Source organism: Prionailurus bengalensis, chromosome E4, assembly GCF_016509475.1.
Source record: "Prionailurus bengalensis isolate Pbe53 chromosome E4, Fcat_Pben_1.1_paternal_pri, whole genome shotgun sequence".
NCBI lineage: Eukaryota > Metazoa > Chordata > Mammalia > Carnivora > Felidae > Prionailurus > Prionailurus bengalensis.
Window position 1 is genome coordinate 39,927,709 of NC_057360.1, and position 14,929 is coordinate 39,942,637.

At 53.2% G+C, this 14,929-nt stretch overlaps 1 protein-coding gene and 1 long non-coding RNA gene across 2 annotated transcripts; one reads left to right on the forward strand and one right to left on the reverse strand.

Moving 5' to 3' along the window:
* Positions 1 to 886: 886 nt before the first annotated feature.
* Positions 887 to 8,965, reverse strand: PHLDA3 (pleckstrin homology like domain family A member 3). Its single transcript, XM_043569087.1, has 2 exons — positions 8,153 to 8,965; positions 887 to 6,917 (listed from the first exon to the last, which is right to left on the reverse strand). The coding sequence occupies exon 1, from the start codon at positions 8,600 to 8,602 to the stop codon at positions 8,225 to 8,227; it is 378 nt and encodes a 125-aa protein (XP_043425022.1). The 5' UTR covers positions 8,603 to 8,965; the 3' UTR covers positions 887 to 6,917; positions 8,153 to 8,224.
* A 4,808-nt stretch (positions 8,966 to 13,773) lies between these two features.
* LOC122476076 lies at positions 13,774 to 14,540 on the forward strand. Its single transcript, XR_006295384.1, has 2 exons — positions 13,774 to 13,820; positions 14,170 to 14,540. It is a non-coding gene; the product is annotated as an uncharacterized LOC122476076 (long non-coding RNA).
* The last annotated feature ends 389 nt before the right edge of the window (positions 14,541 to 14,929 follow it).

A 14,929-nucleotide genomic window follows, 5' to 3' on the forward strand; every position in this document is an offset into this window, starting at 1 on the left:
AGTTGTTAATTGCAGGCAGCTTTCTCAAATGGGGATTAGGCCAAGCAAAGTTGCTGGAAGGATTATCACGCTACTGTAATCACACTACTGCAGTAGCAAAGTTTACTGTGAAGTTTCTATGTGCCTTATCTACTTTACAGGCATTCCCGCAATTAACTCTCATGATGATCCTAGGAAGTAGGGTATTATCATTCCCATTTGTTAATGGGGTGCCAAATAACACGGCTAATGAGAGACATGGCAGGAATTCACACTCAGGTCTGAGATTAGAGCCTAAGTGTTTCGCTGCTGCTTGAATGCCTCCATGTGGATGACACGGGAGTAAGTCTCTGCCCCACAGTGGGCATTTATTAACTAGTCACTGTCTCCTCATTGGCTTCCACCTTCCCTTTCCATCCCCACCATGGCTCTTCAGGCCTCATTACCTCTGGATTTCCCTGCTCCCAGGCCCTCCCTTCCCCCAGGACCACCACAACACCCATTCTAAAACCCAGTGCTCACCACAGCTCCCCTGCTCTCCAGTGCAGACCCAGCCATTCCGCTTCAAGAAAGCCGATTAGGGGCGCCTGGGTGGCCCAGTTGGTTAGGCAGTTAAGCATAGACTTCGGCTCAGATCATGATCTCAGGTGAGTTCGAACCCAACATCGGGTTTGGATCCTCTGTCCTTTCTCTCTGCTCTTCTCCTGCTCATGTCAACTCTCTCTCTCTCTCTCTCTCTCTCTCTCTCTCAAAAATAGATAAACATTTAAAAAACATTTTAAAAAAGAAAACTAATTAGACTTCTATTAATAAGAAGAAAAAGACAGGGGGAGGAGGAGAAGGAGGAGGAAGAATAAGAAAAAAGAATAGGGAGGAAAAAGAAAAGAAACCAGCAGAGACACAGAGATTTAGGTATGCAAATGTTTACTACCACCTTGTATATGATAGAAAAACACGAAAAGAACTGGGTGTTCAACAATAAGGGATTCGTTTGTCAACTAATACTAAATACAATAGAGTAACATACAGACATTAAAATGCTTACTTAACATCATGGCCTCATAACACAATATACTACACATAAAAAAATCAGGCTATAATGGAGCACACACAGTATGACCCCATGTGTGAAAAAATAATTACATATTATATCATAGATAATAATTATATGTCACATATCTATTTTCAGAGAAATAAATGCAGAGAGAAATGCACCAGAATGTTAGCAAAGATGATCTCTGAGAGATGGGGACATGAAAGACGATGTTTGTTTTCTTCTTTATAATGTACTGTCCTTTCACATTTCTCTCCAACAAATACATTTTTGTAATAAAAGTAAAGGGGTGTGTGTGTGTGTGTGTGTGTGTGTGTGTGTGTGTTAAGAATGGAAGCCTTGTGATGGGCTCCTGCTGCCTATGAAAGAAGCCCGGACCCCTGGCCAGTCAGGGGACTCCAAGTTGGCCCAACTCCTCTGTGCTCAGCTCTTGCACGCCCAGGTTCTGTGCAAACCTGCTCACGTTTCCTGAGCCACCTCACCGTTTCCAGCCTGGCACGTTTGCACCGATAATTCCTACCCCTGGAAGGCCTTGCCTACCCTCTTCTCTCTGATAGAATCCTATCCTCCATTCCAAGGACCACCTGCATCCCCCGCCCACCCCTCACAGCACTGTCCCCGCCTAACAGTCCCCTCTGTTCCCTGGCTACTCTCTGTGTCTCGATTACCACGCGAGATGGGCCAGGCTTCTACGCCTGTGCCGCAGAAACTAGGTGCTTCACAAGGCGCTGAGGTTGGGTTGAACTGAATTGCATTGCGGTTGGGGACCAGTAGAAGCAGAGCTGACTGAAGAGCCCCTGAGGACACCTGGCTCTCCTTTCTCCTTAGAGCTGGGGGCCTGGTGTGCCCTCCAAGGATGGCAGAAAACTCCGATGCTGCCAGAGTCTGGGCGGGTGATGCCTCTGGGCCCTAGCACTGTTGCTCTGGACCCTTTGCTGGGGCCAAGAGCTGTGGGCAGAGCTGACCGGTGAAATAAAAGGGTGGGAGAGGCAGCACTTCCTGTCCCTGGGGCAGGGCGTAGGGTGACCCCCTGTCCCAGATTGCCCAGGACTGAGGAGTTCCTGGGGACATAGGGCTTTCAGTGCTTTTACACTAGGAGAGCCCCACGCACACCAGCACGGTTGGTCACCCTAGCTGGTGTGAACCCTACATGGGGGCCTCTGGGACCAGGCCTGCTGCCACACAGGGTCACATCTACTGAGCTCACAGCCCTTGTCCCTGCAGATGGGGCAGCCCTGTGCCCAGGTCATGAGACAAACGGCATTTGGAGCCAATACAGGCCTGGCCCTCAACCTGAAAATGATTTGTTCCCCTAGAGTCCCACTGTACTTTCCCACTCTGGGTCTCTCCGCTCTTCCAGACCAGTCCTGCCCCAGGACACCCCTTCCCAACCCCCGTGTCCTTTCTTGTAGGGAGACCCACCACCGTTTCAAGGCCTGGCTGCGGCCAGCTTCTCCACGAAGCCTCCTCCGTGCCCTGGCACATGGACGTGCTCCCCACTCCCCGGGGCTTACTTCTCCTTTCCCCCAGCTCCCGAGCAACTTTCTCCCAGTGACACTGTGGCCTCATTCACTCCTTCATTCATTCACTCATCCGGTGAGGACTAATCATCTGGTGTTGGGTTAAGAGCACATGCTAGAGTCCTACTGACCTGGTTGAGTCCTGGTTCCCCCACTTCATAGCTGCTGTGTGATTCTGAACAAAGCACTTAACCTCTCTGGGCCTCAGTTTCTTTCTTTCTTTCTTTCTTTCTTTCTTTCTTTCTTTCTTTCTTTCTTTCTTTTTCTTTTTTCTTTGAGAGAGAAAGAGTGAGAGAGAGCATGAGCATGTAGGTGTGAGCAGGGGAGGGGCAGAGGGAGAGGCAGAGAGAATCTCCACGCTGGGTGTGGAGCCCAGGGCTTAATCCCCCAACCGTGAGATCATGACCTGAGCCGAAATCAAGAGCCGGACACTTAACCGACGGAGCCACCCAGGCGCCCCTGGGCCTCAGTTTCTTAACGCAAAACATGGGAGTTATGAGGAACACCCACCTCACAGAGTTGCTGAAGCACGACACGATTCAATAATTGTACGGTTCTTGGATCAACGCTGGGCACAAAGTAAGCACTAATACCGCTTGCCGTTATTATCATTAAGAACCTGCTGTGTGCCAGATACTGTGAGATAGCAGGAGTACACAAATGGCAGGCACTGACCACCTAGTACAGCAGGCAGACGAGTGAGCCAGCAATGGAGGGTGAGTAATGGAAAAACTATGAGCATACAGAGGAGAGAGCAGCTACCCAGCCTGGACCGGAGGCAGAGTAGAGGAGGCCCCTCCGAGGTGGTGAGCCAACACTGCAACAATGTGCAGGAGGTGGGTGCGAAGGCCTGGGAGCGTGAGACAGCCTTTGCCAGCCTGGAATGGGGGCGGCTGCGTGCAGGGGCCCTGGCTGTGGGGACCGTGCAGACAGGTGCATTACAAAGGGCCCTGACTGTGGAGAGAGCACCTCCAAGGAGCCTGGACTGCCTCCATCGCAGTGGGCAAGCCCCTGGAGGTTTGAAACAGGAGAATGAATTGCATTCTGGACAGAACACACTAGGGGACCGTGGCATGCGGCCTGGAACAGAGACTGGAGGCCAAGCCAGGGTTATGCAGCCTCCCAACCAGCAGCCTGGCGCACAGTGGGACACACAGTCTTACCCGGGTCCCCGGGCCTGGTAGGACAACTGCCCACGGCACCTCTCCAGCCCTAACTTCCGGGAAAGGCCAGATTACAGACCTGTAACCAGGATGCCCTACAGATCTAGCCTCACTCCCTCCTGCTACAGTGCCTGCCTGTGGGCTCCAATTCTGGCTCCTTGTGCTTGTCTTCCTTCTCACCCTGGCAACAGGCTCACTCTCGCCAAAGCCTCAGCCCCCGCCTCAGCTCACCCTGACCCGAGCAAGCCCATCCCTTCTCCCCTCTGTCTCCCCACCCCTAGCCTCATAGGACTCCCAGTTGCTGGCTGGGACTTGCCCTTTCTCATTTTCCCATCGATGACTCACGCATCAGGCAGGGGTGAGGCCGGGGCTGCCGGGGCAGGGGGAGAGAAAGCAGCAGCCCCTCCCTGGCCTCACGGCATCCTCAGGCCCAACCGAGCAGTTTTTCCATCTCATGCATGTCTGCCGGCACTGTCGGGGCCTGTTTGTGCCCCCAAAGAGGCCTTGACCCTACTCTGTGGTCCAGCCAAGCATTCCTAGGGTGAGGGCCTATGATCCATTTTTAGAATCTAGAGTTGCCAGAGCAGCGAAAACACCCCTGAAGTCACAAAGCAGGGTGTCTCCCTCCCCAGCAGGAAGACAAAGACTCCCCAAAGGTCACGTATCTTTAAAAACAACAAAAACAAAAACATAAATTCAGGGTGTAAGGTCCCAATCCCTGCGCTATGACTTCTTGGAGCCTTCGGGAAGCCATGGGACTCTCTTACAAGTGGTAGGAAGTGATCTTCCCCATCGCAACAACCCCCACCTCTATTAATGTATACTGAGGGCCTACTACATTCTAGGGCCTGTGCTAGGGGTTCTAACTGCAACACACCCATCAGAGGGGCCAGGGCTCTCCCAGCACGGGGAGAAACTGAAGCTGGGTTTGGGCAGGAACGAAAGCACAGGTGGAACCAACAGGGCTGTGTTCCAGAAAGGCAGGGAGTGTCAGAAACCAGAGCCTGCTTCTTCCTCTGCTCCGTGTGCCCCCTGCCCCTGGACACCCCATGCTGGCTGTGCCCCCACTGCCCTTTGCAGCCAGGCTCTCAGAATGATCTGGCAAACACCAGTGAGGCTAACACAGTGCTGGGCAGAGGAGGCAGAGCCCAGCATTCCCCTGGATGCTCACACCAGCTCTACAGGCACCAGTTGGCATTTTATCTCTCTACCAGACTCAGGGCTTCTCGGGGCAGGGTCAGATTGTGTTCCCAATCTCTGCATCACCAGTGCCAAGCACAGCGCTGGCAGAGAAGAGGCATCTAGGAGTACGTATTTGCCTGCATCCACTCCCACCTGCTCCCACTCTCCCACTTCTGAGGGTCTGGATACCTCTTTTCTTTCTTTATGCCCGAATCCCCACCATCAGCAGCCTTTCAGTTCGATTTGAAGAGCAAGGATTCTATTTTAGAGGCCGTCTTATAGGACAGAGATGCTAACGCTTTCCCATTCACATGGCTCCAACAAAGAAGGGGTGGAGACCCCATCATCTTCTCGCCAACCCCCCCACCGCCCCGGCCACCCAAGTGTGGCCATCCTCACCATCTTTCTCCCCAAGCCCATGACAGACATCACCAATTGACCACAGCATGCTAGGGGAGCCCAGATCTTGCTCAGCACATACCAGGGGTGACGTGGAAGATGATGCTTGTTTGCGATGCTGGGACTAAGCTATCCATGAAACAGGGATACAGCCTAATGAGGTAATAAATGAGATATTTGTCAAAACTCTCTTGTAATTTGTAAGTTCTTTGTCACTTGTGAGATGCGGTGCTCGTAACAGATGAACAAGGCACTCCCGAGGACTCTAAGGTACTGGGACATAGGATGGGGAGGTCTTGGCTGGACAGCAGGAGAAATCATATGGGGAACAAAACAGGTCAGAAGCACAAAGAGGTTATTAAAGAGACTTCAAATTGTTGAAGGGGGCTGCACAGCCCCCTCGTTCCTTCTGGAGACTCTGAAGTAGGCCACTGCTTTGCCACAGGGAAGGCCAGACGTGGTGGGCAATGGAGGAAAGGAGGGCAGAGTAAACTGCTGACCACAACATGGAAAGATCTCGAGCGTTACCCGATGAATTTCTGTGTAACTCAGGCAGCTATTTCTCTGTACTTCAGCTTTTCCCGTGCTGTAATCATTCCTTTTAAACCATCCAGCAAGGAATACTTACTGCATAAATGTGTGAAGCCTGAGTATGTAAATGACAGGGAGACCAACTCTGCTCAGAAAGCTGAGCCACCTCCCAGGATGGCAGGGGCGGCATGGCCTTCTGGAAAAGCAGCTACATAGACTGAGTTGGCCAGTAGAACATCCCTCAGTCCAGGCCTTACGGTCCCTCCTTCCTAGGACCGCTGAGGTCGTGCCTCCTAGGGCTGCGGTGTCTCTCCCCACCCAGGCCGGAGATCTCAGAATGGGTTATGGAGTGGAGAAGCGAGGGTAGGAGAGGGATGCTCCAAGCACTGGGTCTTTGTGGGCAAAGAACTCCATTCAGCAAACGGTGTGGTCACTGCCCTTTGCGGGGACTCTTCATTTTGGGATAGGCATGAAATGGTAACGGCCAAACCCCCACCCCACCCCCACCACCTCCAGGCCTAGCACCACAGTGGGGGGGAAGATGGGCAAGAGGTGGGGGGCGAAGTGTGCAAAGAGACGGCCTGGATGGGTGGGGGTCCCAGAAGGACCTAAGCAGCAGGAGACCCTCAAGTGTGGGCCTCAGGGCCCATCAGCTCCCCCCACCAAGGTGAGTCCAGAAGTGATGCCAGGCTGGTTCCTCCCCGGGGTACCAGCCTGGCCTCCTGAGTCCTGAGGCACTGGCTTGGCACCCCATGGGGAAATGTCCTCCTCGCGGCACGGCACAAACTGGGGACTAACAGCAGTCTGCAACCAGATGACGGGGCCGCCGAGGGGAGGGTGCTTGGATGCCAGCTCTCCATCACCATCTGTACGTCAGGCTGTGGCTGCAAAGCCCTGAGCTGGGAATGTCCGGAGACTCTGAGAGTGTCCAGGGGCTGAATCTTCATCCTCAGCCCCACATGGCCTTCTGCCCTCCTCCCCGGGCCCCATCCATTCCTTCAGCTCCAGCGTCTCCTCCACGTGACCATGGCTTCCGCCTCGACATATGGAGCACAGTCACGCTCCCATGAGCCAAAAGGGGCAGGAGAGCTGGCAAGAAAGAGCAGCAGTTAGGGCAGGGGCAGACACTGAGATAAGTATCCACAATGAGCTGCTTTCCATCAGAGCTTTCCGACCTTCTCCACATCAGGAGAAAGGTAGAAAATAGTATTTGTACAACACGCTGTGATCAGGGGAGGAAACTGCTTCCTCCGAGTCCCCCTGAGGCCTGAGGGATCAATACGGACCAGTTCTCAGTACAGCAGGTCTCCCTCCCTCTCGGCTAATCCTCACTACAGTCAACAGGAGGGTCAAAGGGGTATATGACACCGGGTGGGGCTCCAGGCTCACGGGGACTCTCCTTGGCAAGGTGGAGAACTGCGGGGCTGGAGGGTGAGATGGTATGAGAGGGGATATAGGTTTCCACCGGAGAAATGAAAACCTGAGTGGTATAATTCCGTCCTCGGCCCTACTCGTGGTTCCCACGGGGAGGGAGTGGCATCTGGGGAAGAGGGCACAGGGCTGGGAGCCAGGGCTTCTAGGTTCTATTCCTGGTCCCTCCCCTGGGCCTTCCTGACCACAAATCCGCCCCTCACCCCCTGCCCTACTGCTCAAGGAGGATTAAGACATCACAAATAACAAATCATGACCCCATCCTGCACCCCTCCACCCACCCTGCCCCAATGCCCCACCCCCTTCTCCAGCTTCTCCTCTTCTGGCCCAGCTGGGCATTGGCTGGCACTCAGAGGCAGGCGGACAGGCCCATTCCCCCTTGGTATCGGTGGCCTGGCCTCTGGCCTGGCCTGCCCACCCTCCAACACCTCTAGTCTGCCAGCAGCTCAGCCCTAGGACCCGATATCCACTGTCAAGAATGGGTAGTGGAGCCCTGGCCCAGCCTAGTCAAACCCTCCCCCTAAGGGCCCACCTTGGGAGCTGGGTTCTGTTCCCAATGACTCTGCTAAATGAAGGAGACTGTCTTTCTGCTGGAAAGCCTTCAGGGAATGCGCAGGCCAGCCTCCCTCCACCAGAGCCAGGGCAGAACCAACCTGTAGGGAGACCCATCCCACCATCTTCCTCTCTGTCACCTGGGGCACATACGACCCTCCTGCCGGAGGCCCCAGGGGAAAGTCCAGCTCTTGGCCTCCCTTGCTCAGACTCCTAAGCTCCTACTCCCTGTCGGCCCTAGGGTCGTTCAGCTTTGACGTGGAATGCTGGTGGGAGTCCCCCATTTTCTCCATAGGGGAAAGAGAAGGAGAGAAAGGAGGGTTCAGTCTCCAGGGGCCTACCTGACTTGACCTCCGTACACCACGTGGTGGGGAGGGTGCGGAGCATGAAGGTAAGATGGCAAGTTGTGCGGTTTAGGACACGAGGGTCCCGGCCCCGAGGCTCTGCCTGGCCCGCACAGTCTGGATTGCCTGCTGGTTCTTGAACTTGACCAGGCCCAGGGTGATCTGGGCGTTCCAGCCAGGATCCTCGAGGGGGCAGCGGAAGTCGATCTCGCCGCCTCCCTCGGTCACCAGCGTGAAATAGATGTGGCGCCCGGTGCTCTCCACGCATTCCACGGCCTTGATGCGGGCGAAGCTGAGCTCCTTGGGCCGGCCGCCGGTGCCCTTGGCCTCGAAGAGCTGCAGCCCGCGCTCGGTGAGCACACAGCGCTTCCGCTTCCACAGCTGCAGCAGCCCGCCGCTGCGCTTCTCCAGCACGCCCTCCTTGAGCACAGTCGCCGCCGCCGTCATGGGCGCCCAGACGTCCCGGGAAAACTGCAGGCTGCGGTGGGCGCTGCGCCCTCCCCGGCTCGGCAGCGCCGGATTCTGGCGCCCGGGGCCGGCTGGCCGCGCGCCCTGCCACCTGCGCCCCGGCCGTCCGGTGCGCCCGCCGCGCAGTCCTCGGGCCACCGCCGTCCGCTCGGCGCCCGCAGCCCCGCTCCGGCCCCTCCGCCGCCCCGCGCGAGCTGCCCCGCCCGGCCACTGCCCGGTGCCCCGGCGGCTTCCCGGTCCGAGAGCCCGGCTGCGCACTGGCACCACGCTCGCCCGCTCGCTCCGCTGGGCTCTGCCTGCGCGCTGGGCGGCAGCTCGAGGGATGTGCCCTTACATGTTCCTCCACTCGCCTCCTGCGCCGCCCGCCGCGCATTCCTGCCCCGGCGGGCCCTCCCCCTCCGCGCCGCGCACCCGGCGGGGCAGGGCTCCGGGGGGCGGGGCCGCGGCGGGGGCTCGGGCACTCACTGGAGGCGCTGGGCGCCGGGCGGGGACGGCTGGTACCGACAGGGGGGCTGCTTACCCAGCAGCCGTAACCTCGTGGCCTGCCGTGTGCCGCTTCTTGGAACCACAACTCCTCCAGGCCTCGGACGCGGGGGATCGTGGAGGGGCGGGGGTAGGGAGCGGCTCCTACTTGAGAGGGTCGCTGCTGGTGAGAGGGGGTAGCTCTGTGGTCGCGCAGTGCACCCGTTGGGACTTGCATAGTGGGCGTCAGACATCTGCTGGACGTTTCCCAGGCCGCGGGAGCCCTGCCCCCCCCCCCCCAGCCTGAGCCCCTTCTCCTAGTTTGGCCAGCTCCCCTTTGGCACGAGGACGATCTTGGGGTGGGGGGTGGGGGCTAGGGATCAAGCCTCTGTTGGGTTCCCTCCCCTTCTGCTGCCCCGCTGTCTCTGCGTGGGCGACCCACCCCTCCTACTCTTAGGCACATCTCCAGCTCGGGGAGGAGGGTAGAGAAAAGCCAGGGCGAACTGAGCAGAGAGAAAACCTGAGGTCTCTCAGCCTCTCTGTGGTAGCGGAGAGGGGACCCCATCGTGATCTGGAGAGGTCACTTCCTGCAGTGTTCTTCGTGGCACACACTTGGAGACACCCGTCGCTCAGCCCACGTGGACCGACCATGCCTGGAGTTAGCTGCTAGCCTGTTTGTTGCAGACCCTCCGCGGATTCCAGCAGCCTCTCTCTGCCACCCTAAGAGAGCGAGCTTCCCCAGGATTCCTCGCTGAAGGGGGATGGGGAGGGAGAAGGCTTCCCTCCCTTTTTGGCCTTAAGGGCTTTGCGCTGAGTTGAAAGCCCTGCAGTGTTGGGTTCAGACCTCAACCCTTCCTCCTTGACTGCTGTGTCCCCGCCCACCTTGGGCAGCTCCATTAGCCTCCTAAAATTTCCTCATTTGTCAAATGGAAAGATTTATTCATTCTTAGTTCATGAAGCTCTGATGAATAAGTTAGATAACATTTGTGAAAGCCCCAAATCCGGGCCTGGCAACTCTGAGTCCCAGTAAAATGTTATTCCCCCCCTCCCCCCACTTCTCTTGCCTTCAGAGGAAGATGAGGACGGGGAGAGTAGGCCAGGCACAGGAAGATGGGGCCTCTAGGTCCTAATTCTGCCTGGTCTTGGTCAGCTCCTCCAGGCCCACAGTTTCATAAGGGCCTATTCATTGACATGTTAATAATAGAGTATTATGGGAATAATATGTAGTAATGACAGTAATAAGACCTCTTTGTACCCACACCCTGTTTCCATCCTCCTGCCCATTGATGTGGAGCTTGATGGGCACAAAGAGGGTCCAGTGTAGAGGGGAGGGGTGCCCCAAGTCAGGAGGTGGAGGAAGGCAGCTGTCAGCGTCCCACCACAGCTCTACAGCCCCATGTGCTGCAGGAGCACCCACGCCCCAGGACAGCTAACTCCCTAACCTGCAGGGTACCCCCACCCCGCCCCCACCCCGGGGAGAGGAAGTGGCCAGCATCACGAGGAAAGAGAAGCAGCCAAGATAGGTGTCTCTTGAGACACAGAGGGCAGCAACAGAGAAAGCTCGAAACTACCCACAGTCCTGTCTTAGGGACCCCCAAAGTCTCAGTCTGTCTGCCAGCCATGCCCTCACATGGCTTCTCTCGCCAGCCCACACCCCCCCCACACACACACCTGCTCCATAAGAATCTCCCGAGTCCACCAATCTGGCATAGTCCCACCATGATCCAAAGCTCTATCTTGGAGGAAACAAGGCTCTAGACCAGGCTGCTAACCTGCTCCTCGCTCCGTTTTGTCTCTATCGCTTCCTCCTCTCCCTACCCTGAGCCTGGAACTCACTGATTCATTCTCCAGTTTCAGGTTAATTCATAAAGGTACGCACTTCTAAACGTTATAGGGGCTCCTCGTGTTTTTTATTCTCTTGATAAATTGGTATTGTTATTATTATTGTGCTCGTTTTCCTGATGAGAAAAGTGAGCTCAGAGAGGTCAGGCAACCTACAGTAGGTCACCCAGCTCTGTAGATGACAAAGCTGGGAAGATAACACATGGTAGCTAAGAGGACCCAGGGTCTTGTGATGACACCACCCTGCCTCTGTATAATCATCTGAGTACCCGGAGTCCTTTTTTACACATGACCCAGCCACCCACACTTTCCTCTTTGGTGTGCTAGGTGGAGTGGTACCAAGTGTTTGGACATAGGAGAAAGGGCAAAAAAAGACAGGAACATTGGATAGCAAGAGTGAGTGGGTAAAGAGGAAGCCAGAGGCGGAAATTCAGTATGGCATACTCTATTGCTGGAAAGGTCTTTACCAAGTAAACAACCAGTTCCCGACGCCACCTCTCCTCGGTGTCCTGTGTAGGTCTTACTGGGAGTCCTATCCTCCGATCTCATGACCTCTTGGGAAGAGAGGAGGTGACTCATTCTAAATCCTTCCCCAGAATTGGCATTCTGCCTGGTAGCCCCATTTGAGAGATGCTTGGGCCCAAGTAACCCAACTTGGTGCGTCAGGAGGATCAATAAGCATTCTAGAGCCAGGGGAGCAGGGCTGGGCTGGGGAGGCTCGTGTTGGTGCTCCCCTCCTGCCAGAGTATCCCTATGCTGCCCCTGGGAATTGGACCTCTAACTTAGCCTTCCTGGGGCACTCAGTTGGGGGCAGTGCTAGGCCCCGGAGATGCTCACTCAATTCTTATGGGCTTGTTTACCCTACACGGGACTGCTGGACAGAATGTCCCTGGTTGCAGCCCAAAGCTGGCTCCGCCCTCTGCCCAGCCCAAAGGAAAGCTGATCTGCACTGTCAGGCAGTCTGAGTCCAGCTGGAACGGGCTAGACTACAAAATGGCCCCAGGGAATAGTGTGCTAGAAATGCTCCAGCTAGGTCTGAGCCATCCCTGGTGGGGAGGAAGGAGCCCTGGATCCACTTGGTGGCGACCCAGGACAGGATGGAATGACAGATGGGAATAAGGTGGGACAGAGGCCAGAATGGGACCCAGAGGGACATAAAAAGTAACATAAATTCTTGTTTTCTACAATATTTACTTAATCTTATAAATTCTGTTTAGTGGTCATCAATTGTTCCACTCAATCTATAGAAAAAGCATCAAAGATCATTCTACTTACAAAACAGAATTTCTATTAACACTATAAAAATTGGGGCGCCTGGGTGGCTCAGTCAGTTAAGTGTCCGACTCTCGGTTTCAGCTCAGGTCATGATCTCACGGTTTGGAATTTCGAGCCCAGCATCCGGTTCTGCACTGACAGTGCAGAGCCTGCTTGGCATTCTCTCTCCTCTCTCTCTCTCTCCCCTGCCCCTCCCCTGCTCACTCCCTCTCTCTCCCTCTCTCTCTCTCTCTCTCTCTCTCTCTGTCTCTCAAAATAAATAAATAAACTTTTAAAAAAGGGACTTAAAAAACAAAGTTAAAAAAAACACCGTAAAACTTGTAAAACGGAAGTAAGATCATGTCACTCCTTTTCCTGCAATCTACCAGAGCCTTTCATCTCTGAGTAAGGCCCCTCTCCTGCTGGTTTTCTCTCTATAGCACATACCACCATCTAACATTCTTAATGTTTTTCTTATTTGTTATCTATCCCCTCTGCTAGAATGTAAGTTCTGTGCCAGCAGGGAATTTTATCCTGTTTTCTTCATTCCTTGTGGCTCTAGCACCTAGAATGTTGCCCAGTACACAGTAGGGCCTCAGTAAATCATTGTTGAGTGAGTGAACGAAATGGTAATGGAACTGACAAAAATTGGGAGCTGGAGAAAGGAGACTGTAGTAGTTTCCTTTTCTTTCATTACAAGGAGTCAATAACTGCTATCTAGTGTTAATGAACTAACAGAGAGAGGTCTAAGTACATTATTTAAAAGAATTATGGTAAGGGGTGCCTGGATGGCTCAGTCGGCTGAGCGTCCAACTCTTGATTTCTGCTCAAGACATGGTCTCCACGGGTTCATGAGATCACGCCCTTTGTCGGGCTCTGTGCTCACAGGGAGGAGCCAGCCTGGAATTCTCTCTCTCCTCTCTCTCTGCCCCTCTCCTCTCTCTCAAAATGAATAAATAAACATTCAAAAAAGAATTATGATAACCACTGGATGGTCGTAGGGAATGTTCAGGGAGAGACTGTTCTGGATGACATTGTAATGGTGGCTACACGACATTATGCATTTGTCTAAGCCCATAAAACTGTGTAACACCAAGAGTAAACTTAATGTAAACTATGAACTTTAGTTGTAGCAAATATACTAACATGAGTTCCTTCGCTATAATAAATGTACCACACTAATGCAAGATGTCAATAACAGGGAAAACTATGGGGGCAAGGAGAGATACGTAGGAATTCAGTACTATCTGATCAATTTTTCTGTAAATGTAAACCTGGTCTAAAACCCAAGTCTGTTATTTAAACAAACAAAAATAAATGGTTAACCGTAGTTCCTCTGGGAAAAGACAAGGAGCGAAGATAAAGACTTTTACTTTTTCATTGGTCATCATTCTGTACAGCTCGATTTTATTTATTTATTATTTTCTTACTATATACATGTTTTGCTTCTCTCTCTCCCTTTTTTTTAATGTTTATTTATTTTTGACAGAGAGACAGAGTGTGAGCGGGGGAGGGGCAGAGAGAGAAGGAGACACAGAATCCGAAGCAGGCCCCAGGCTCCGAGCTGGGGCTCGAACTCACAGACCGCGAGATCATGACCTGAGCCAAAGTCAGACGTTCAACCGACTGAGCCACCCAGGTGCCCCACTCTCTCTCTTTTAAAAGCAGGCTTCATGCCCAGCAGGGCTTGAACTCATGACCCTCCGACCAAGACCTGAACTGAGATCAGGAGTCAGATGCTTAACCGACTGAGCCACCCAGGCACCCCAATGTTTTGCTTCTCTTAAAAATCCAGTTAAATGCACAATACACAGATGTTCATACACAGTGGAGCAGTTAACAATAATGAAACAGATCTATAGCTCTTAACAGAGAGAGATATCTAAAATATGTTGTTTTGCAGGGAAAACATTTCAGTACAGTGAGCGTCAGAAGGTGTAGAATACGATCCCAAATGAACAAAAAGTTTGTGTCTCTCTGTGGTACAGGTTTTATCTGGAAGGATTCGCACCAATATGTTGCCTATGGAATCTCCAGGATGTGGATCAACAGCATGAATACGCTTGTTACTTTATAAGCATGTTCCTACAGGCATTCTCTGTTTTATTGCACTTCACAGATATTGTGCTTTTTACCAGTTGAAGGTTGGTAGCAACCTGCATCGAGCAAATTTATTTGCACCATTTTCCTGACAGCATTTCCTCACTTTGTGTCTCTGTGTCACCTTTTGGTAATTCTCGCAATAGTTCAAACTTTTCCGTTATTATTGTATTTGTTATGCTGATCTGTGATCAGTGATTACAGCTCAATGAAAGCTCAGATGATAGTATGTTTTAGCATTAAAATGTTTTTGAATTGAGGTGTCTGTACAGCATCTTTTTGGACATAATGCTGTTGCACACTTAATGGACTACATATAGTACAGTGTAAACACAACATTTAAAAAATTGTTTTAATGTTTATTTACTTTTGAGAGAGAGAGACAGACAGACAGACAGACAGACATAAGGGGGAGGGGGAGAGAGAGAGAGGGAGACACAGAATCCGAAGCAGCCTCCAGGCCCTGAGCTGTCAGTACAGAGCCCGACGCGGGGCTCGAACCCACGAACCGCAAGGTCACGACCTGAGCCGAAGTCGGACACCCAACCATCTGAGCCACCCAGGCGCCCCTAAACACAACTTTTATGTGCACCGGGACATCAAAAAATTCATTTGATTCGCTTTATTGCAACATATGCTTTATTGCAG